Source organism: Lipophrys pholis, assembly GCF_963383615.2.
Source record: "Lipophrys pholis genome assembly, chromosome: 7".
In the NCBI taxonomy this organism is placed as follows: Eukaryota; Metazoa; Chordata; class Actinopteri; order Blenniiformes; family Blenniidae; genus Lipophrys; species Lipophrys pholis.
Window position 1 is genome coordinate 33,005,321 of NC_137638.1, and position 23,565 is coordinate 33,028,885.

A 23,565-nucleotide genomic window follows, 5' to 3' on the forward strand; every position below is an offset into this window, starting at 1 on the left:
ATGAGGAGGATGTGGGTTATGGTTGCTCCAGCCTCTTGTGAACAATGTGTGTAATATTCCTTGTCAGACCTGAAGGTGGCAGCAGTGGCCACAGGTCCGGCCTTGGCTCATTAGTATGACAGCGAGGAGGGAGGGGGCGGAGCCTCTTCTTCTCCACCCGCCCCCGGGGCAAACACCCATCTGAATAAACAGACGCTGAGTCCTGCTGATATGTGAGAGAGACTGCAGGGAGGGAGAGAAAGAAAGAGAGAGAGAGAGAGAGAGAGAGAGAGAGAGAGAGAGAGAGAGAGAGAGAGAGAGAGAGAGAGAGAGAGAGAGAGAGAGAGAGAGAGAGAGAGAGAGAGAGAGAGAGAGAGAGAAGCTTCTCCTGTCACCATGATCCTCTGGCTGCTGGGTAACTACTGTAGAGAGTAACTGCTTTATAGAGTAACTTCTGTATAGAGTAACTTCTGTATAGAGTAAGTTCTGTATAGAGTAAGTTCTGTATGGAGTAAGTTCTGTATGGAGTAACTACTGTATAGAGTAAGCTCTGTATAGAGTAACTTCTGTATAGAGTAAGTTCTGTATAGAGTAAATTCTGTATGGAGTAACTACTGTATAGAGTAAGCTCTGTATAGAGTAACGTCTGTATAGAGTATCTTCTGTATAGAGTAAGTTCTGTATAGAGTAAGCTCTGTATAGAGTAACATCTGTATAGAGTAACTACTGCATAGAGTAAGCTCTGCATTGAATAACTCCTGTATAGAGTAAATTCTGTATAGAGTAAGTTCTGTTTAGAGTAACTACTGTATAGAGTAAGTTCTGTATAGAGTAACTATTGCATAGAGTAAGCTCTGGATAGAATAATTTCTGTATAGAGTAAGTTCTGCATAGAGTAAGTTCTGTATGGAGTATGTTCCGTTTGGAGTAACTTCTGTATGGAGTAAATACTGTATAGAGTATATTCTGTATAGAGTAAGTTCTGTATAGAGTAAGCTCTGTATAGAGTAACTTCTGTATAGAGTAACTTCTGCATGGAATAACTTCTGTACAGAGTAACTAATGTATAGAGTAACTACTGTATAGAGTAAGCTCTGTATAGAGTAACTTCTGCATAGAGTAAGCTCTGTATAGAATAACTTCTGTATAGAGTAAGTTCTGTATAGAGTAAGTTCTGTATAGAGTAACTACTGCATAGAGTAAGCTCTGTATAGAATAACTTCTGTATAGAGTAAGTTCTGTATAGAGTAAGTTCTGTATTGAGTAACTACTGTATAGAGTAAGCTCTGTATAGAATCATTTCTGTATAGAGTAAGTTCTGCATAGAGTAAGTTCTGTATGGAGTATGTTCCGTTTGGAGTAACTTCTGTATGGAGTAAATACTGTATAGAGTAACTTCTGTATAGAGTAACTTCTGTATAGAATAAGTTCTGTATAGAGTAACTAATGTATAGAGTAACTACTGTATAGAGTAAGCTCTGTATAGAGTAACTTCTGTATAGAGTAAGCTCTGTATAGAGTAAGTTCTGTATGGAGTACGTTCTGTATGTAGTAACTTCTGTATAGAGTAATTTCTGTATAGAGTAAGTTCTATCTGGAGTAAGTGCTGTATAGAGTAACTACTGCATAGAGTAAGTTCTGTATAGAGTATGTTTCGTTTGGAGTAACTTCTGTATGGAGTAAATACTGTATAGAGTATATTCTGTATAGAGTAAGTTCTGTATAGAGTAAGCTCTGTATAGAGTAACTTCTGTATAGAGTAACTTCTGCATGGAATAACTTCTGTACAGAGTAACTAATGTATAGAGTAACTACTGTATAGAGTAAGCTCTGTATAGAGTAACTTCTGCATAGAGTAAGCTCTGTATAGAATAACTTCTGTATAGAGTAAGTTCTGTATAGAGTAAGTTCTGTATAGAGTAACTACTGCATAGAGTAAGCTCTGTATAGAATAACTTCTGTATAGAGTAAGTTCTGTATAGAGTAAGTTCTGTATTGAGTAACTACTGTATAGAGTAAGCTCTGTATAGAATCATTTCTGTATAGAGTAAGTTCTGCATAGAGTACGTTCTGTATAGAGTAAGTTCTGTATAGAGTAACTTCTGGACAGAGTAAGTTCTGCATAGAGTAACTTCTGTATAGAATACGTTCTGTATAGAGTAACTTCTGCATGGAATAACTTCTGTATAGAGTAACTAATGTATAGATTAACTACTGTATAGAGTACGTTCTGTATTGAGTAACTTCTGTATAGAGTAACTTCTGAATGGAGTAAGTTCTGCATAGAGTAAGTTCTGTGTGGAGTAACTTCTGGATACAGTAAGTTCCTTATAGAGTAACTACTGTATAGAGCAACTTTTGAATGGACTAAGTTCTGTATGGAGTAACTTCTGTATCGAGTAAGTTCTGCAAAGAGTAACATCTCCGGTGTCCCCCAGGGCTCCTCGGCTCTCTGCAGGCGCAGCAGCAGCTGCTTCCTGGAACCTGCAGCTTCCAGCGGGACACCTGCAGCTACACACCCGATCCTGAGTTCCAGGGCTGGAGGATGGATGAGGAAGGTAAGGAGGAATCTCCTTCTACTGTATAGATAAGCTCCTCCCACTGTCTGTAGATAAACTCCTCCAACTCAATGTAGATAAACTCCAACTGTCTATAGATGAACTCCTCCACCCTTGTATAGATAAACTCCTCCAACTGTGGTCTGTAGATATCTCCACCCTGAGAGGTTTTCCTCCACCCTGAAAGGCTGTCCTCCACTCTGAGAGGCTCCACCCAGGGAGGCTGTCCTCCACCCTGAGATTGTCCTCCACCGTGAGGGACTGTCCTCCACCCTCAGGCTCTTCTCCACCCTGAGACTGTCCTCCACCCTTAGAAGCAGTCCTCCACGCTCAGGTTGTTCTCCACCCTGAGATGCTGTTCTCAAACCTGAGAGGCTCTCCTCCACCCTTCGAGGCAGTCCCCCACCCTCAGGCTTTCCTCCACCCTCAGGCTGTCCTCCACCCTGAGAGGCAGTCCTCCACCCTCGGGGGGTGTATAACGTTTGATGGGGGTGTAGAACGTATGACGGGGGACTGTAATGTATGAAGGGGAGTAGAACGTATGATGGGGTGTAGAATGTATAACCTGGGTCTAGAACGTATGACGGGGTGTAGAACGTATGATGGGGTGTGGAACGTATGACGGGGTGTGGAACGTATGGCGGGGTGTAGAATGTATGACGGGTGTAGAACGTATGATGGGGTGGGGAACGTATGACGGGGTATTGAACATATGATGGGGTGTAGAATGTATGAAAGGGTGTAGAACGTTTAACATGGTGTAGAATGTATGACGGGGTTTAGAATGTATATCCTGGGTCTAGAACGTATGACGGGCTGTAGAACGTATAACCTGGGTCTAGAACGTATGACGGGGTGTAGAATGTATAACCTGGGTCTACAACGTATGACGGGGTTGAGAACGTATGATGCGGTGTAGAACGTATGACGGAGTGTGGAACGTATGACCGGGTGTAGAATGTATGACGGGGTGTAGAACATATAACATGGTGTAGAATGTCTGACGGGGTGTGGAAAGTATGATGCATTGTAGAATGTATGACGGGGTGTAGAACGTATGACCGGGTGCAGAACATATAACATGGTGTAGAATGTATGACGGGGTGTAGAATGTATAACCTGGGTCTACAACGTATGATGGGGTGTGGAACGTATGATGCGGTGTAGAACGTATGCCAGGGTGTAGAATGTATGATGGGGTGTAGAATGTATAACATGGTGTAGAACGTATGACGGGGTGTAGAATGTATAACATGTGTCTAGAACGTATGACGGGTGCAGAAGATATGATGCGGTGTAGAACGTATGATAGGGTGTAGGACGTAAGACGGGGTGTGGAATGTATGACGGGGTGTGGAATGTAGAACGGGGTTGTGGAACATATGACGGGTGTGGAACGTATGACAGGGTGTATAACGTATGACGGGGTGTAGAACATATGATGCGGTGTAGAATGTATGACAGGGTGTAGGACGTAAGACGGGGTGTGGAACGTTTGACGGGGTGTGGAACGTATAACGAGGGTGTGGAACATATGATGGGGTGTGGAACATATGACGGGGTTAGGAATGTAGAACGGGGGTGTGGAACATATGACGGGTGTGGAACGTATGACAGGGTGTATAACGTATGACGGGGTGTAGAACGTATGATGGGGTGTAGAATGTATGATGGGGTGTAGAATGTATAACACGGTGTAGAACGTATGATGGGGTGTTGAATGTATAACTTGGGTCTAGAACGTATGACGGGGTGTAGAACATATGATGCGGTGTAGAAGGTATAAAATGCTGTAGAATGTATGATGGGGTGTAGAACGTATGACGGGTTGTGAAACGTATAACGGGGTGTGGAAAGTATGATGCATTGTAGAATGTATGACGGGGTGTAGAACGTATGACGGTGTGCAGAACATATAACATGGTGTAGAACATATGACGGTGTGTAGAATGTATAACCTGGGTCTACAACGTATGATGGGGTGTGGAACGTATGATGCGGTGTAGAACGTATGACGGGGTGCAGAACATATAACATGGTGTAGAACGTTTGATGCGGTGTAGAACGTATGCCAGGGTGTAGAACGTATGACGGGGTGTGGAACGTATAACGGGGGTGTGGAACATATGATGGGGTGCGGAACGTATGATGGGGTGCAGAATGTATAACATGGTAGCGAACGTATGACGGGGTGTAGAATGTATAACATGGGTCAAGAACGTATGACGGGGTGTAGAACATATGATGCGGTGTAGAATGTATGACGGGGTGTAGAACCTATAACATGGTGTAGAATGTATGACAGGGTGTAGAACGTATGACGGTGTGTAGAACGTATAACGGGGGTGTGGAACATATGATGGGGTGTGGAATGTATGACAGGGTGTATAACGTATGACGGGGTGTAGAATGTATGATGCGGTGTAGAATGTATGACGGCGTGTAGAATGTATAACTTGGTGTAGAAGGTATGACGGGGTGTAGAATGTATAACATGGGTCTAGAACGTATGACGGGGTGTAGAACATATGATGCGGTGTAGAACGTATAACATGCTGTAGAATGTATGATGGGGTGTAGAACGTATGACGGGTTGTGAAACGTATAACGGGGTGTGGAAAGTATGATGCATTGTAGAATGTATGACGGGGTGTAGAACGTATGACGGTGTGCAGAACATATAACATGGTGTAGAACATATGACGGTGTGTAGAATGTATAACCTGGGTCTACAACGTATGATGGGGTGTGGAACGTATGATGCGGTGTAGAACGTATGACGGGGTGCAGAACATATAACATGGTGTAGAACGTTTGATGCGGTGTAGAACGTATGCCAGGGTGTAGAACGTATGACGGGGTGTGGAACGTATAACGGGGGTGTGGAACATATGATGGGGTGCGGAACGTATGATGGGGTGTAGAGTGTATAACATGGTAGCGAACGTATGACGGGGTGTAGAATGTATAACATGGGTCAAGAACGTATGACGGGGTGTAGAACATATGATGCGGTGTAGAACGTATGACGGGGTGTAGAACCTATAACATGGTGTAGAATGTATGACAGGGTGTAGAACGTATGACGGGGTGTAGAACGTATAACGGGGGTGTGGAACATATGATAGGGTGTGGAACGTATGACAGGGTGTATAACATATGACGGGGTGTAGAACGTATGATGCGGTGTAGAATGTATGACGGCGTGTAGAATGTATAACTTGGTGTAGAACGTATGACGGGGTGTAGAATGTATAACATGGGTCTAGAACGTATGACGGGGTGTAGAACATATGATGCGGTGTAGAACATATGATGGGGTGTGGAACGTATGACAGGGTGTATAACGTATGACGGGGTGTAGAACGTATAACGGGGGTGTGGAACATATGACGGGGTGTGGAACATATGACGGGGTGTGGAACGTATGACAGGGTGTATAACATATGACGGGGTGTAGAACGTATAACGGGGGTGTGGAACATATGACAGGGTGTGGAACGTATGACGGGGTGTATAACATATGACGGGGTGTGGAACGTATGACAGGGTGTATAACATATGACGGGGTGTAGTGAAGTGTGTGAAAGCTATGAGAAGATTACTGTGCAGTGGACCAATCAAAGCTTTTGACCCTGAAAAGAATTTGGTTGAAGGACACCAGGTTGAAGCTCACCAGGCTGAAGGACACCAGGTTGAAGGACACCAGGTTGAAGATCACCAGGTTGAAAATCACCAGGTTGAAGGACACCAAGTTGAAGGACACCACGTCGAAGATCACCAGGTTGAAGATCACCAGGTTGAAGGACACCAGGTTGAAGATCACCAGGTTGAAGATCACCAGGTTGAAGGACACCGGGTTGAAGCTCACCAGGTTGAAGCACGCCAGGTTGAAGGACACAAGGTTGAAGCTCACCAGGTTGAAAGATACCAGGTTGAAGGACACCAGGTTGAAGCTCACCAGGTTGAAGATCACCAGGTTGAAGGACACCAGGTTGAAGGACACCAGGTTGAAGGACACCAGGTTGAAGCTCACCAGGTTGAAGGACACCAGGTTGAAGGACACCAGGTTGAAGATCACCAGGTTGAAGGACACCAGGTTGAAGGACACCAGGTTGAAGCTCACCAGGTTGAAGGACACCAGGTTGAAGCTCAACAGGTTGAAGGACACCAATTTGAAGGACACCAGGCTGAAGGACACCAGGTTGAAGGACACCAGGTTGAAGCTCACCAGGTTGAAGATCACCAGGTTGAAGGACACCAGGTTGAAGGACACCAGGTTGAAGCTCACCAGGTTGAAGGACACCAAGTTGAAGGACACCAGGCTGAAGGACACCAGGTTGAAGGACACCAGGTTGAAGCTAACCAGGTTGAAGGACACCAGGTTGAAGGACACCAAGTTGAAGGACACCAGGCTGAAGGACACCAGGTTGAAGGACACCAGGCTGAAGGACACCAGGTTGAAGGACACCAGGTTGAAGCTCACCAGGTTGAAGCTCACCAGGTTGAAGCTCACCAGGTTGAAGATCACATGAATCCACTGGCAGTTCGTTCTGGACTCTGCTGGTCACAAAGAGTTGAGAAGTGAAGAACAGTGCTCTTCTTCTTTTCTTTCCACCAGCAGCTTTTCACAAGCAGAGCAATTGGTGCTCGATTCTGTGCCTCCATGCTCACACTTCTGGCCGGTTCCACCAGGTGTGAAATAAAGTAGAACGAATGACGATGTGGAATATATCTGCTGTCCAGTGAGACTTCGTCTGATTGGCTGGATGTGTTGACCTACAGATTGCATGGAAACACACTGGACCACTGGGACACACCGTGCAGCTCACTGTTGTTGTGATGATGATGATGATGATGATGATGATGATGATGATGATGATGATGATGATGATGATGATGATGATGATGATAGCACTGGCGAGTCTTCAACGTCTCAGCTTGGCATACATGTTTCTCACGGGCTGAAAGTCTAACTCTTGTCTCCAGTTATTACTTTAAATTGAATGTAATCCCAGAGGAATCAGTGTTACATGATAGAATGTTAAAGTAGAAAATAAAAACGTGTGTGTGCTGGTTTCAGTATGAGACTGGTGTCATGGTTATCAACAGGAGTCATGAACAGGTTTTCATCTTGTGTTTTATTGTTTAAAGTGAAAGTCTGCAGGATAGTTTATCTTTCACATCTAAATGTCCAAAATGGAAAATGGCAAAACAAAGATTGCTGGTTTTGGTGCTGAGATGAACCGAGCAGGATCATTTATACTGAACAAAAATACAAACACAACACTTTTGTTTTTGCTCCCATTTTTCTTGAGCTGAACTCAAAGATCTAAGACTTTTTCTACGTATGCCAAAGGCCTATTCCTCTCAACTATTGTTGACAGATTTGTCTAAGGACACATTTACACATAAACCAGCTACGACTCGCCACAAAGGATGACTCCAGAAAACTCCGGCCACACTGGACATCTGGATAAAATCCGTGTCTCTGTTTGTATCTAGAGGCGGGTAGGTGGATGGTTCCGTCACAATTCGTGACGTCCTGTTTTTTTTCCAGGATTCTGATTGGCTATTGTGGTTTCATGCTTCTTGCTACACTGCCCCCTATAGGTCTGACTGCTCATAGCAGCTCTGCACCTGCTGTAGGAGTCAGTCTAAATTAAGATTCTGTTTTAAACGTAGAGAGGGAAATATCTGTTTTATTTTTAAAAACTGGGTACGTGTAAACGTGGCCTGAGTCTGCTAGTGAGCACTTCTCCTTTGCTGAGATAATCCATCCCCTCTCACAGGTGTGGCACATCAACATGCTGATTAGACAGCAGGAATATTGCACAGGTGTGCCACAATAAAAGGTCACTCTGAAATGTGCTCAGATTTAGACAAATCTGTTCACTATATTTGAGAGAAACAGATCTTTTGTGTTTATAAAAAATGTCTTAGATCTTTGAGTTCAGCTCATGAAAAATGGGAGGAAAAACCAAGTTGTGTTCAGTGTAGTTAGTTCTCCTGATGTGTGCTGGACTACCATCCAGCTCAGCACCACATGCATTTTGTTTGAAGGAAATTCACAAATATTCTCAAACTGTTTGTTTCCTCTCTAAGAACTTGACTTCAAATCTGTACAGTTATGTTGTTTTTGTTTTTGTTTTGTTCACACGAGAGAGGAGGTTTTTGAGCTGCTGTGTCAAACTGTTCCATCACACAGCAACCAGCAGAAAAGAAATGTCTGGTCTTCTGTTTACCATCGTCTGTCTGCTCACTTGCTGCTCCTCTGCTGGTTACCAGCCGTCACATGTCTCCTGTCACCCACGAAACCAGTCCCGCCCAGACAGAAGCTTTGTCCTTCACCAGCTGCCGCGCAGACGGAGGAAGAGGGAGCCCTGGGCAGGGTGACGGGCTTCACCCACACTGGAAATAAATAGCCTCATAAAAATGTGGACGGCCCACAGTGCTGTTTTCTGTTTGGTTGCCATGACAACTGACAAGGCTGCTCCGAACACAAAAGTGAGGGAAGTTGTGGTTCGAGCCAGGAAGGACGCCCTGGATGACTCTATCCTCTATCCGCCGAGCTGGTGCTCTGCTGGCCTCTGGGATGTGAAACCTGCTTTCTGACCACGTCTGACCACTTATATTCTACTTCCTGCTTCAGAACACTGAACCCTCTAATGCCAGGCCAGTACTGAGGGTCAGTACTGGATCATCCACTGACCTCAGCACCTGGTCTACAGCAGGTTGGACCTGAGTCACCTGGAGCGTCTCTTCCTCCTGACTGGTCACGGTGGACAGGTTTGTCCTGGTCCGTCTCATCCTGATTGGTCATGGTGGACAGGTTTATCCTGGTCCGTCTCATCTTTACCAGTCATGGTGGACAAGTTTGTCCTGGTCTGTCCTGACTGGTGATGGTGGACAGGTTTGTCCTGGTCCGTCTCATCTTTACCAGTCATGGTGGACAAGTTTGTCCTGGTCTGTCCTGACTGGTGATGGTGGACAGGTTTGTCCTGGTCCGTCTCATCCTGATTGGTCATGGTGGACAGGTTTATCCTGGTCCGTCTCATCTTTACCAGTCATGGTGGACAAGTTTGTCCTGGTCTGTCCTGACTGGTGATGGTGGACAGGTTTGTCCTGGTCCGTCTCATCTTGACTGGTCATGGTGGACAAGTTTATCCTGGTCCGTCCTGACCGGTGATGGTGGACACGTTTGTCCTGCTCTGTCTCATCCTGACTGGTCATGGTGGACAGGTTTGTCCTGGTCCATCCTGACCGGTCATGGTGGACAGGTTTGTCCTGGTCCATCTTCTGTTTTGGCTTGAGGCCTGTCCGGGTCCAGATGGGACAGCGTCTGGGTCTGGACCAGGACCAGGGTACGCCATCAGGTGACCCTGGTTCTATACCTTTAACCAATTCAGGTTCTGGATCCAAACCAAGAACAATGCAATGTTTATGTGTTTATGCACTTAAAACGTCAGTGGTTCTCTTCCTCTGGTTCTCATGTGAAGGTAAGAGGAGTTTAATTCATCAGTTTGAATAAAAAGAGGTTTTGTGAGCAATCAGGGGTTGGAGGAGTGATGGTGTCCCTCCCGGTGGAGGGCTCACCGCCTCCCTCCATCAAACACGGAGTTCAGGTAGTAGCTGACCCCCGGTACTCTGTGGAGGACGTTCTCCTGGCCGTTGGAGACGTGGTGGGTCATATCAACATTCTATATAGCTCTAGAATGAACAAGGCCGTGGTGAGACGAGAAGATGGTCCATTCACTGGTGGAACAGGGACTAGTGTTAGAGGGTTACGTTTTGGAGTGATACGTTATGTTATGTATTGTTACGTTATGTATTGTTACGTTATGTATTGTTTCGTTACGTTATGGAGCCTTATGTTATGGATTGTTAGGTTATGCTATGGATCATTGCATTTTTTTCATTACGTTATGGATCGTTACGTTACATTTTGGAGCGTTATATTATGGATCGCTATGTTATGGATCATTACGTTACGTTTTCGTTATGTTATGGATCATTACGTTACGTTACATTTTGGAGCGTTATGTTATGGATTGTTAGGTTATGCTATGGATCATTGCATTACGTTTTCATTACGTTATGGATCGTTACGTTACATTTTGGAGCGTTATGTTATGGATCGCTATGTTATGGATCGCTATGTTATGGATCATTACGTTACGTTTTCGTTATGTTATGGATCATTACGTTACGTTACATTTTGGAGCATTATGTTATGGATCGTCACGTTATGGATCGTTACGTTACGTTTTGGAGCGCTACGTTATGTTATGGATCGTTATGTTATGGATCGTTATGTTATGGATCATCACGTTTTGGAGCGTTATGTTATGTTATGGATCGTTATGTTATGGATCATTACGTTACGTTTTCGTTATGTTATGGATCGTTACGTTTTTGTTATGTTATGGATCGTTATGTTACGTTTTCGTTATGTTATGGATCATTCCGTTACATTTTGGAGCGTTGTGTTATGTTATGGATCGTTACGTTATGGATCGTTACGTTACGTTTTGGAGCGTTACGTTACGTTATGGATCGTTATGTTATGGATCTTTATGTTATGGATCTTTATGTTATGGATTGTTATGTTATGGATCGTTATGTTATGGATCGTTGCGTTACGTTTTGGAGCGTTACTTTACGTTATGGATCGTTACCTTACGTTTTGAAGCCTTTTGTTATGGATCGTTACGTTATGGATCGTTACGTTACGTTTTGGAGCGTTACGTTAAGCTTTGGAGCGTTACGTTTTGGAGCATTACGTTATGGACCATTATGTTATGGATCGTTACGTTATGGATCGTTACATTACGTTTTCGTTATGTCATGGATCGTTATGTTATGGATTGTTACGTTATGGATGGTTCCGTTATGGATCGTTACGTTACGTTTTGGAGCGTTACGTTTTGGAGCATTACGTTATGGATTGTTACGTTATGGATTGTTACGTTATGGATTGTTACATTACGTTTTTGTTATGTCATAGATCGTTATGTTATGGATTGTTATGTTATGGATCGCTACGTTATGGATCGTTACGTTATGGATCGTTACGTTACGTTTTGGAGCGTTCCGTTACGTTTTGGAGCATTCCGTTACGTTATGGATCGTTCCGTTACGTTTTGGAGCTCTACGTTATGGATCGTTACGTTATGGATCGTTACGTTATGGATCGTTACGTTACGTTTTGGAGTGTTACATTATGTTTTGGAGCGTTCCGTTATGTTATGGATCGTTGCGTTACGTTTTTGTTATGGATCGTTACGTTACATTATGGAGCTTTATGGATCGTTACATTACGTTATGGATCGTTAAGTTATGGAACATTATGGGTTGTTACGTCACGTTATGGAGCGTTATGGATCACACATGAAAGTAAGCCAAAAGTGTAGTATGGATGCAGTCGTGTAACACCCGTGGTCCGCGGACAGTCTGGAGACGCGCAAAGTGGAAATCATGGAGGGTCTGACGGGGAGGAGCTCCACTGAGCAGCAGCTGCTGCGGGGAAGTGGAGATTATTCACATTTCATGTCAACTAATCTTCTGACACCACAACGTCTGAATATTCCAATAATCAGGTCCAGTCCAGGTATTTTGGTCGTTTCAGTGTCACTCAGCTTGAAATTTACCAGGAGAACCTGTCCATTGTCCTCGTCAGGAAGGTTGTCCTCATTAAATAGATAGATAGATAGATAGATAGATAGATAGATAGATAGATAGATAGATAGATAGATAGATAGATAGATAGATAGATAGATAGATAGATAGATAGATAGATAGATAGATAGATAGATAGATAGATAGATAGATAGATAGATAGATAGATAGATAGATAGATATAGATATATATGCACCTATCCTGACTGTCTTTAAGTATTTGTCCAATGTTGAGCTGCTGTAACGACTGAACTTCCCAATGTGGGATTAATAAAGTCTGATCTTATCTTATCTTACAGATGCTTAAAAATAAAACAATCACCTCTGCAGCATGTTATTTTTCTGTGTGACTTGGTGTGTGTGGGACAGTATCTTCTGTCTTTTCAACTCCTCCCAGGTTTAAAATAACTGCCAGAGTCTCCTCCTGCTAATACGACGCTTGATGAGTTTCATTTGACCAAATAAGGAATTGCCGATGCAACTCTCAATCCCCCGGCCTCCCCTTCTCAATGTCATGTCAAACTAAGGGCACTTAAAGCAGCTCTCCATAAACTATGTTTATATCCACTAAATTGTGTTGGACCTGAGTGAGCGGATGAAAGACAAAAAGTCTGAATGGAAACTCTGTCCTGGGGCTTCCGCTCCGTGGTCAACCAACCTGTTGTTGAATGTGAAGCATTAAGGACATGGTCATGAGAAGAACACGGGCGAAGTCAACACATTCAGTCATAAGCTGCTTGGGAAATACAATGTAACTCACAGCTGTAAAACTCAAGAGATACCGAAGTGGTTGTCACCTGGTCAGAGTCCAAATCAGAATTTATTCAAGCCTACGAGGTGTAAAGGTTAGGAACTGCTGCTGTCCGTCATCAATGTACGCCTCCATCCAAGGCATGGATTTTTACACTTTTAGTTCTTATATATTTCCAAATCATGGTCAACTAAGCTAATTTGAATGAATTCCAATTATTTAGTATAAAGTAAGTCTTCACATACGTATTCATCCATCCATCCATCCATCCATCCATCCATCCATCCATCCATCCATCCATCCATCCATCCATCCATCCATCCATCCATCCATCCATCTCTCCCTCTTCTCTGTTTCCGGGTGGTGGTGGTGTCAGTCTGAGCACCGTCACCCGGATCACATTGCACCATTAAGAACCTTCCTGCAGGTGGAGAGCCCACAGGAAGGTGGAGAGCCCACAGGAAGGTGGAGAGCCCACAGGAAGGTGGTGAGCCCACAGGAAGGTGGCGCCCGGCGTGGGACAGGAACCCTCTACCTTGAGACTGAGAGTCTCATGCTCTACCTACTGAGCTGGCCGGGGGGGCTATACATATTCATTATATTTATGATTAAACTCTCTGACATGAATTAAACCGAGATGAGCAGACTGAGCAGCTTGGTGCTCTTGCACAGTTAGCAGCATTTTTCAGACTGAGACATGAATGGAGCTTCTGAACGTGATGGACTGCTGCTCCAGATGTGCACCTGAAGGGTTGAGCTCCACCCAGGAGGAGATAAGTCGCTTGGCGACAGTAAAGGGACGAATAGTGAGGAGGCACAGGCGATGATGTTCCTGAAGCAGAAGTAAGCTAAACAAGCCAGCGTCTGGTCCCTCTTGTCAACAAAATTGATATCAAGCTGCGGCTCACCAACCATCAACAGCTGCGTCACCTGATAAGCCACATGGCTGCATGAAAACATCCCCGATTTGGCCGTGGAGCGAGCAGACCGGACCGTCTACCTGGCAGGCCGGACCGTCTACCTGGCAGGCCGGACCGTCTACCTGGCAGGCCGGACCGTCTACCTGGCAGGCCGGACCGTCTACCTGACTTTCTTCCAACTCGGGGAAAACTTTGGAAACGTTGGAAGCAGCTCCTCCCCCGTTGCTTCTAAAGAATCCACAACGTTTCCCTCCGGATGTCTGAACCAGTGTGACAGACCTCCGTTTGCTCTTGTGTCGCAGGACATTTAATAACGGCGGACTCGGCCTTCTTAGATGAAGAAGAGCAAGCGGTTCTGATCAGTCCTGTTCTGGACCACCAGGACTGGAGCTGCATGAGGCTGGTGTACCAGATCACCGGACAGGGTTCTATGGGGCTCCATCTCAGACCGGACGGTGACAACTTCGACTACCGACTGTGGACCGCCAACACAACCTCTGACAGCTGGCTCATTGCTAGTGTGGACCTGCAGAACCGCAGCACTCCTTACCAGGTAGGGTGGAGACTAGAGCGCCCTCTGTGCTGCTCCGCGTGATTGTCAGCTGTCCTGGATGTCAAGCCTGCCGCTGTCGCAACGCTGCAGACCGGGACATTGTGATCAGAGACAAACAGACAATACAGATCATGGTGATCACCAAGCTGATCACACCATGTTTATATTTCTTCATTTAGACAGCTTCATTTAGACAGCTTCATTTAGCCAGCTTGATTCAGACAGCTTCATTCAGACAGCTTCTTTTCTAAAGCTTCATTTAGGCAGCTTCATTCAGACAGCTTCATTTAGACAGCTTCATTTAGCCAGCTTCATTCAGACAGCTTCATTCAGACAGCTTCTTTTCTAAAGCTTCATTTAGCCAGCTTCATTCAGACAGCTTCATTCAGACAGCTTCATTCAGACAGCTTCATTTAGCCAGCTTCATTTAGCCAGCTTCATTCAGACAGCTTCATTTAGCCAGCTTCATTTAGCCAGCTTCATTTAGCCAGCTTCATTCAGACAGCTTCATTTAGACAGCTTCATTTAACCAGCTTCATTCAGACAGCTTCATTTAGCCAGCTTCATTTAGCCAGCTTCATTCAGACAGCTTCATTTAGACAGCTTCATTTAACCAGCTTCATTCAGAGAGCTTCATTTAGCCAGCTTCATTCAGACAGCTTAATTTAGGCAGCTTCATTCAGACAGCTTCATTTAGCCAGCTTCATTTAGCCAGCTTCATTTCTACTGCTTCATTTCTACAGCTTCATTTAGACAGCTTCATTCATACAGCTTCAATTAGACAGCTTCATTTCGACAGCTTCATTCAAACATTTTCATTTCTACGGCTTCATTTAGACAGCTTCATTTAGCCAGCTTGATTCAGACAGCTTCATTTAGACAGCTTAATTTAGCCAGCTTCATTCAGACAGCTTCATTCAGACAGCTTCATTTAGCAGCTTCATTTAGCCAGCTTCATTCAGACAGCTTCATTTAGACAGCTTCATTTAACCAGCTTCATTTATACAGCTTCATTCAGACAGCTTCTTTTCTACAGCTTCATTTAGGCAGCTTCATTCAGACAGCTTCATTCAGACAGCTTCATTTAGGCAGCTTCATTCAGACAGCTTCATTCAGACAGCTTCATTTAGACAGCTTCATTCAGACACCTTCATTTAGCCAGCTTCATTCAGACAGCTTCATTTAGGCAGCTTCATTCAGACAGCTTCATTCAGACAGCTTCATTAAGCCAGCTTCATTCATACAACTTCAATTAGACAGCTTCATTAAGCCAGCTTCATTCAGACAGCTTCATTTAGCCAGCTTCATTCATACAACTTCAATTAGACAGCTTCATTTAGCCAACTTCATTTCGACAGCTTCATTCAAACATTTTCATTTTTACTGCGTCATTTCTACATTTTCATTCAGACACCTTCCTTTCTACTGCTTCATTTAGACAGCTTCATTTCTACGGCTTCATTTAGACAGCTTCATTTAGAAAGCTTCATTTAGCCAGCTTGATTCAGACAGCTTCATTTAGACAGCTTCATTTAGCCAGCATTTTTGGACAGCTTCATTTAGACAGCTTCATTTAGCCAGCTTCATTCAGACAGCTTCATTCAGACAGCTTCATTTAGCCAGCTTCATTTAGACAGCTTCATTTAGCCAGCTTCATTCAGACAGCTTCATTCAGGCAGCTTCATTTAGCCAGCTTCATTTAGCCAGCTTCATTCAGACAGCTTCATTCAGACAGCTTTTTTTCTACAGCTTCATTTCTACAGCTTCATTCAGACAGGTTCATTTCTACAGCTTCATTCAGAGAGCTTCATTTATCCAGCTTCATTTATCCAGCTTCATTCAGACTCCTTCATTTAGCCAGCTTCATTTAGACAGCTTCATTTAGCCAGCTTCATTCAGACAGCTTCATTTAGCCAGCTTCATTCAGACTCCTTCATTTAGCCAGCTTCATTCAGACAGCTTCATTCAGACAGCTTCTTTTCTACAGCTTCATTTAGGCAGCTTCATTCAGACAGCTTCATTTAGACAGCTTCATTTAGCCAGCTTCATTTAGCCAGCTTCATTCAGACAGCTTCATTTAGACAGCTTCATTCAGACAGCTTCATTCAGCCAGCTTCATTCAGACACCTTCATTTAGCCAGCTTCATTTATACAGCTTCATTTAGACAGCTTCATTCAGACAGCTTCATTTAGACAGCTTCATTTCGACAGCTTCATTCAGACAGCTTCATTTAGACAGCTTCATTCAGACACCTTCATTTAGCCAGCTTCATTTATACAGCTTCATTTAGACAGCTTCATTCAGACACCTTCATTTCGACAGCTTCATTCAGACATCTTCATTTCTACTTCTTCATTTCTACAGCTTCATTTAGAGAGCTTCATTTAGGCTGCTTCATTCAGACAGCTTCATTCAGACAGCTTCAGTCAGACTGCTTCATTTAGCCAGCTTCATTTCTACAGCTTCATTTAGACAGCTTCATTTAGACAGCTTCATTCAGACAGCTTCATTAAGACAGCTTCATTAAGACAGCTTCATTCAGACAGCTTCATTAAGACAGCTTCATTCAGACAGCTTCATTAAGACAGCTTCATTAAGACAGCTTCATTCAGACAGCTTCATTAAGACCACTGTGTAGTATCTCATTTATTCATCTATGTCCACATCGGCACATTTTAAATGAGTCCACTGTAATAAAAATGTCTAAACACTGAGTTAATTTCCTGTGTAGGAAATCAACAGGAGGAGCACTTCAAACAACATTTTGTTTCTGGTTTAAATTACTACTTTAATTACTATTTTTTTATTTTATTTACTTTGATAGCCTGCATCAATATAAATACTAAAATTAAGATCAGAATGAGGTACAATCAGAGCATATATACATATAAGCCTTTTCATTCTGAAAGACGTTTTTATATTTCACTTCTATCTGATCCACGTTTCCTTCCTCCTGTTGCATTGCTCCTGTTGCATTGCTCCTGTTGCATTGCTCCTGTTGCATTGCTATTCAATGAAATTCACATTTTACCTGTTAATTATTTCTTCCTGCCATCTTAAGTTAAATGTTCAGTCAACAGAGTCGATCATTCAAACTTATGTGTTGATTCGTGCAAAAACCTTTTTCCAGTCGTCCCTCTCCTTTGCTGCTGCAGCGCCGAGACTTTTACTGTGAAAGAACTAGGTTTTGGGGCTATCGCCATAGTGACTGGTGGTATCAGGGTTCCATTGATGAAGCCTTTTATTGTGGTTGTGCACACGCTTAACTCAAGGTTCACATACTGAGAGTTGATTGAACTAATTCAGATCAGCTGTTCTGGAACCCCCCAGGAGGAACCAGACCTCCCCACTAAGTCACTGATGAAGCCACCAGCCAGGTTTTGAGTGAAGGTACTCAGTTCGCCCGCCAGCTGGTGACACTTCATTGTGACATCCTTTCAAATCAAAAGCCCTCTTTCCTTGTCACACAGGACCAGTTCTAAACATCTTCCAAACAAAGGTAGTTCTCAGTCCCTTTAGAACGCTCACTGTTTCTACTGACTCTCCATAAATACACGGAGTTTCAGGCCTCCACCCACAGTGACTATAAAAGGACCGGTGATGTCACCTAAACGTCTTTCTATATTTAACTTTGACGAGCATCCTCAATGTTAACCGGAGCTCTGACCCCTGTAATTACTCTGCTCTGCTTGTGGATGTGTGTGTGCCCAACCCACCAACACCACACATCTGTGTGCAATCTGAGAGAAATGTGACACCATGTCTGATCTGACCGACTCCAGTCACCAGGAATTCTACAGGAAGGCAGCGTCTTCTTCTCTGACTGTGCTGGTCCATCTGGGGAGAGACACAAGCAAACAGCCTTCTGAAAGCCGGCAACTCCATTTGAATTAAAGAAACATTTCAATACAAAAACATTTCAATGAACATTTGCAAATTACATTACAAATTTCAAACATTCTACACCAAATGAGCCTCTAATAATTCTACTCCATTCTACTTTTCATGCACTCATCTTCCAGGTCTCCCTCTTTCATTTCCAATCCCTCACCAAGACACATTCATTACACACAGGATGGAAACTGCAACAGAGTCATTATGAAATAATTACCACCCAGAAATTGGAAGATAAAAAAGATAGATCATTTGAGAAAAGTGACTCCTGCTTTTTGAAAACAAGAGTAAGTTTAAAAAGATCAAATATAACTAATTTGCTGTGAATATTTTTTTCCTATATTTCAAACCCATTGGCCCTGATATTTCTCATTAAAAGTAAGAAAATACTGTTATCCTTTCTTGTGTTTCGACCTAAATCTGCCTCGTTCCCTGATGAGAAGACCAATCGATTGAGTGTGGGGCTGACGGTGTGCTGCTGCTGCTGCTGGTGGTGCTGCTGCTGGTGGTGGTGCTGCTGCTGCTGGTGGTGCTGCTGCTGCTGGTTGTGGTGGTGCTGCTGCTGCTGCTGCTGCTGCTGCTGCTGCTACTGCTGCTGCTGGTGGTGCTGCTGCTGCTGCTGTTGGTGGTGCTGCTGCTGCTGCTACTGCTGCTGCTACTGCTGCTGCTGCTGGTGGTGCTGGTGCTGCTGCTACTGCTGCTACTGCTGATGCTACTGCTGCTACTGCTGCTGCTACTGCTGGTGCTGCTGCTGCTGCTGCTACTGCTGGTCAGAGAGGCTTCATGTCGTTTCTGCTGAGCATTGTGACGCCTGGTGGGATGGCTGTTACTGTGATGGCTGTTAGTGGGATGGCTGTTAGTGGGATGGCTGTTACTGTGATGGCTGTTAGTTGGGTGGCTGTTAGTGGGATGGCTGTTAGTGGGATGGCTGTTAGTGGGATGGTTGTTAGTGGGATGGCTGTTAGTGGGATGGCTGTTAGTGGGATGGTTGTTAGTGGGATGGTTGTTAGTGGGATGGCGCTCACGGTGTGTTAGGAGTTGGACTTGACAAGCAGTAGTGAAAATGACAGCTGTAATTCCGGACTGAAGACAGCAGATGGACGCTTTCTGTCCCGTCCTGCAGATGGAGCTGTTTGAACGGTGGCAGAGGGGGCAGGGATCAGTGAACCTAAAGAGACAACAGAAGGTTCCAAATGTTACGTCAGCAAAGGGCAAAGGTCAGGATATTCCACCAGGTTCTTCTCCTTCCACAGATTCTACTGGAGGGTCGACCTGAACGTGGCTCAGGAAACAGCGTGGCCATCTTTGAAATCCACATAGTACCAGGATACTGCATTGGTGAGTCCCATCAAGTGTTTCCTGCTCTGAGTCCACCTGCTCAATCATGACCACGACCACGATACCACGATACAACGACCACAACACGACGATACGACAACCACGGTACAACGACCACGATACCACGATGCGGCGAGCACGATACAGCAATAGGACGATACAGGGACCATGTTTTGACGATACGGCGACCACAATACGACGATGTGGCGACCACGATACAACGATGCAGCGACCACGATACGGCGATACGGCGATACAGCGACCATGTTTCGACGATACAGCGACCACGTTTCGACGATACAGCGACCACGATACGACTATACGGCGGCCACGATACGACAATGCGGCGGCCACTATACGACGATGCGGCGGCCACTATACGACGATGCGGTGGCCACGACACGACGATGCGGCTGCCACGATACGACCATACGGCGACCACGATATGACGATGCGGCGGCAACAATACGACGATGCGGCGGCCACAATTCAACGATGCGGCGACCACGATACGACCATATGGTGGCCACGATACGACAATGCGGCGACCACGATACGACGATGCGGCGGCCACAATAGGACGATACGGCGATACAGCGACCACAATGCGCCGATGCGGCGATATGGCGACCACGATACGGCGATACGACGATACAGCGACCACGTTTCGATGATACAGCGACCACGATACGACTATACGGCGGCCACGATACGGCGACCACGATACAACGATGCAGCGACCACGATACGACGATGCGGCGACCACGATACGACCATATGGCGGCCACGATACGGCGACCACGATACGACGATACGGCAACCACGATACGACGATGCGGCGACCACGATACGACCATACGGTGGCCACGATACGACGATGCGGCGGCCACAATAGGACGATACGGCGATACAGCGACCACAATGCGCCGATACGGCGATATGGCGACCACGATACAGCGATACGACGATACGACAATACAGCGACTACGTTTCGACGATACAGCAACCACGATACGACTATACGGCGGCCACGATACGGCGACCACGATACAACGATGCGGCGACCACGATACGACGATGCGGCGACCACGATACGACCATATGGCGGCCACGATACGGCGACTATGATACGACGATACGGCAACCACGATACGACGATGCGGCGACCACGATACGACCATACGGCGGCCACGATACGGCGGCCACGATACAATGATACGGCGACCACGATACGACCATACTCCGGCCACGATACGGCGATGCGGCGACCACAATTCAGCTATACAGCGATCACGATACAGTGATACAGTGATACACCGATACAGCGACCACAATATACGGCGACCACGATACGACGGTACAGCGACCACAATGCGCCGATACGGTGATACAGCGACCATGATACGACGATACGACAACCACAAAACAACGATACGGCGACCACGATACGACGGTACAGCGACCACGAAATGACGACCACAATACAACGATACGGCGACCACAATACAACGATGCAGCGATACAGCGACCACGATCCGACAATACAGCGACCACAATACGATGATATGGCAATACGATGATATGGCAATAGATGATACGACGATGATACAACGATGATACAACGATGACGATGTGACAACAATACAACGACTATGATATGATGACGATATGATGACGATACTACGACGATACGATGGCGGCATGATGATGACGATACGATGACAAATCAAGGAGACAGAGATGAGACGACTATGACAATACGAAAATGATGAAACAACAACAGCTTTATGAGAATGATATGAAAACGATATAACAGTGATACGACAACGATACGACGATGATATGATGATGAGACAACAATGAGATGACAATGACCCCGAAGACCATACGACGACAATGATACAACGATACAATGATGGTAAAACAACAACGACAACAATACGACGACGGCACAATGACGATACAACGACGATACGATGACGAAGCGATGACGATACAACGATGACAATGATAAGACGACGGTACAACGATGATATGACGACAACGATATGAAAATGATAATGACAACATTATGACAACGATACGACAACGATGAGACGACGCTGACCCCGAAGACGATACGACAACAATGATATGACAATGATAGGACAATGATACGACCACAAAATGATGACGGTACGACGGTACGACGGTACGACGGTACGACGGTACGACGGTACGACGGTACGATGGTACGACGGTACGACGGTACGACGGTACGACGGTACGACGGTACGACAGTACGACGGTGCAACGGTACGACGGTACGACGGTACGACGGTGCGACGGTGCGACGATACAATGATAGGACAATGCGACGGGGATACAACGATGACGGCGATGCGGTGACGATGCGGTGACGATGTGAGGACGACGATATGAGGACGACGATGCGATGACGTTACAATATGACGATGATAACGGCGATACGATGACAGTACAAAGATGATGACAATGATATGACGACGACAGCACGACGATAATAGGAAGACGACGACGATACAGCAGAGATTACACCATTACACCGTCATTATATGATGACGGGGACGGTGATACAACGATGTTGATTCAACGATAATATGAAGACGATGAAGATGATGAAGACAATGGTGACAATACGACAATGAAAATACAATGATACAACAACAACAGTAATGAGCCCTGTCGTTCCAGAGTGTAACTTTGAGGAGCATCACCTGTGTGGCTACAGCAACAGCTGGAACCCCAACGTCAACTGGTACGTCGGGGGGGGGTTGATGACGGAGGGCGACCAGCAGGGGAACCACACAGCCAATGAGAACAGAGGTACGCCGCTCACACCTGGACCAACCATGGATGTAATAATGGCCAATGTCATAATGACCCTGGCCACTTTAACTTTCCAACAATTTCCTGAAGTAGAAAAATAATAGACCAAACAGAAAATGGAATCAATGTTGAGAGTTCTGCTCAGGGAATAACCAATCCATTTAGCATCCATTAGAACTCTTCCAGATACGCTGACCACTCCAAACAATTAAAAAAGGGACAAAAGGAAATAAAATGTTGATCATAAACCAAACTATTTTACAAAACCTGCACAGACGTCATTAGCTGGGTTGTTTCCAATCAGCGTCCCACTGAGCAACAGAGGTCCTCATCCCTTTCAGGGACTTGGGTGTGTTGGACTCATGCATCCTGTCTCCATGTGTCCCCTCCAGGCCACTACATGTACGTGGACTCTGTGTATGCCAAACACTTCCAGGAGGTGGCCAAGCTCAGCTCCCCGATGACCACTGTGCCCATGGAGGGCTGCCTCACCTTCTACTACCACCGACACCAGGAGCGGGCCAACATCTTCAGCCTGTTCACCAGGGACCGGCTGGGCCACTACCAGGAACTCTGGAAGCCCGCACTCTACACTACGGCCGGTTGGACAATGGTCAGCCTGGACATCAAGGCCCAGCATCCTCTGGAGGTCAGTGCTCAGGATGGAATGTTCAAACACATGCAGGAGGCTGTTTTTGCCTAACACTGACCAACACTGACCAACACTCACCAACACTCACCAACTGACCAACACTGACCAACAATGATCAACAGTGACTAGCACTGAACAACTAACTAACGGACCACCGGACCAAACTGACCAACACTGACAAACTGAGCAAACCAGACCAGCACTGACCAACTGAGCAACACTGACCAATACTTAGCAACACTGAGTAACACTGACCAACTGAGCAAAACTGACATACACTGACCAACTGACTAACACTGACCAACACTGACCAACACACCAACACTGACCAACTGACAAATTGACCAATATTGACCACCACTGACCAACTGACAAACACACCAACACCGACCAA

At 45.2% G+C, this 23,565-nt stretch overlaps 1 protein-coding gene across 2 annotated transcripts in view; it reads left to right on the forward strand.

The window, feature by feature from the left end:
* Positions 1-206: 206 nt before the first annotated feature.
* mamdc2a (MAM domain containing 2a) overlaps positions 207-23,565 on the forward strand; it is a 37,868-nt gene continuing 14,509 nt past the window's right edge. Inside the window, exons 1-6 of one of the 2 annotated variants that reach the window (XM_080468107.1) lie at positions 207-394; positions 2,418-2,537; positions 14,189-14,439; positions 19,588-19,672; positions 22,385-22,516; positions 22,912-23,168. In XM_080468107.1, coding sequence (XP_080324233.1) covers positions 376-394; positions 2,418-2,537; positions 14,189-14,439; positions 19,588-19,672; positions 22,385-22,516; positions 22,912-23,168 — 864 coding nt within the window. In that variant the 5' untranslated portion in view covers positions 207-375. The remainder of the gene's footprint in view (positions 395-2,417; positions 2,538-14,188; positions 14,440-19,587; positions 19,673-22,384; positions 22,517-22,911; positions 23,169-23,565) is intronic. The other variant, XM_080468108.1, reaches the window with a different exon arrangement.